Genomic DNA, 1,512 nt, shown 5'->3' on the forward strand with positions numbered 1-1,512 from the left:
AATTAAAATTAACATTAAATATGTGCTGATAGCCTTCTATGGATCTAGTTCCACCGAATTAACACTTTACCCACCAAAACAAGTGAAAGGCACTATACATATTTTGATTGTATTTTGGCCTCAAATGTTTGCACAGGTAAGCTCTCGCGGCCACAACGGAGACACCACATCTCACCATTCGCATGGGTTTTCGCGTAGCACGAGTCTGATGTGTGACCGTCACGCCCACAGCGAAGACATTCCAGCATCTCCTCTTCCTCTTCACCACTAAGCGAGTCTACGTCGTCTCCTCCACCGACCGATTCCTCTTCTCCTGGTTCGATGATCTCACCCAGCACCGCGTGAGTCTTGGCGTAACACGACGCTTCTCCGTGGCCCTCACGACCACATCGCAGACACCAGTTTGATCCGTTGGCGTGGCTTTTCGCGTAGCATGACTCGGCCGTGTGGCTGTCGCGCCCACACCGTAGACACTCAAGCGCTGCCTCGGCGTCGTCGTCCGCTGCAACACCAGCTTTCTTGTCTGGGCACTGAGCGGCAAAGTGGCTCTTGCTTCCGCACACAAAGCACTGGTCGGTGCTGCCACGCAACTGCCGTGATAGTGCGTCGATATCACCTGGTGTCAAGTCAACGCGCGAGTAGCTGCCTCCTCGAACATTCTCAATGCCATACTTGAGCATCCATTTCTTCGTAAACTTGTCCTCGTCGAAAGGATCTGAATTCCGAATGGTTTCGGCAATGCGCAGTGGTCGATAGAGCCGTGTCCATGCTGAGCCCTTGCCACTCTTGTGTTCTTCTAGTCGCTCATCGACGTTAGCGCGTGCCGTCTTACCGACGTAAAACTTGCCTTCGACCAGCGCCAGCACGTAGATCGTCACGAGATCTTCCGAGGTTGAACTTTTGGATGCTGCAGCCCTGTGTCTCGTCACTATATGGGCCTTGGTGTATCGGTAGTGTTTGGTGTAGTTGGAGGCTGTGCTTTTGGCTTTGACTGTGGCTTTGAACTTGATCTTCGAACCCTTGGCGTTGGACTTGACCTTTGTTTTGGAAAACCGTGTCGCTCCTTTAGCCTTGAAGGACTTGACCTTCTGCTTGGCTTTGGTTTTGGTGTACTTGTTGGAAGGCATTTTGGAAACTGTATAGAGGGTCAACGTGTCCATCCTCGTTCACAAGACTGCGGACCGATCGAGGACGACGCTGAAACGTACCAAGTAGCTCTCAGCCAATGAGTTTCGATCTTACGTCGAAAAATAGTTTCCATGATTGCCGGTGTCATAGGTTTTTGGCGATTTCCTATACCTGGGCAAGATCATGAAGATCGAGAGCTTCTAATATTTCTCTTGAGTTCATGAATGGGACATAAGATCAACAGTAATTACGGAAGAAAAACAAGCATCGGCTGTCAGATCCACTTGTTGCAGAGCGTGTTGAAGTGCATACGGCACATTCTGAGAAACAAGCGAGGGCCATGATCAACAGTCATGCTACGCGAAGACACACGCCACCGGAGCA

At 50.5% G+C, this 1,512-nt stretch overlaps 1 protein-coding gene across 1 annotated transcript; it reads right to left on the reverse strand.

Moving 5' to 3' along the window:
- Positions 1-134: 134 nt before the first annotated feature.
- On the reverse strand, positions 135-1,127 carry PPTG_09369 (hypothetical protein; the record flags this gene model as incomplete). Its single annotated transcript, XM_008904368.1, has 1 exon — positions 135-1,127. A coding segment is annotated over one exon (993 nt), but the record flags the coding sequence as incomplete, so codon positions are not given.
- Positions 1,128-1,512: the final 385 nt, after the last annotated feature.

Source organism: Phytophthora parasitica (assembly GCF_000247585.1).
Source record: "Phytophthora parasitica INRA-310 unplaced genomic scaffold supercont2.18, whole genome shotgun sequence".
Classification (NCBI taxonomy): Eukaryota; Oomycota; class Peronosporomycetes; order Peronosporales; family Peronosporaceae; genus Phytophthora; species Phytophthora nicotianae.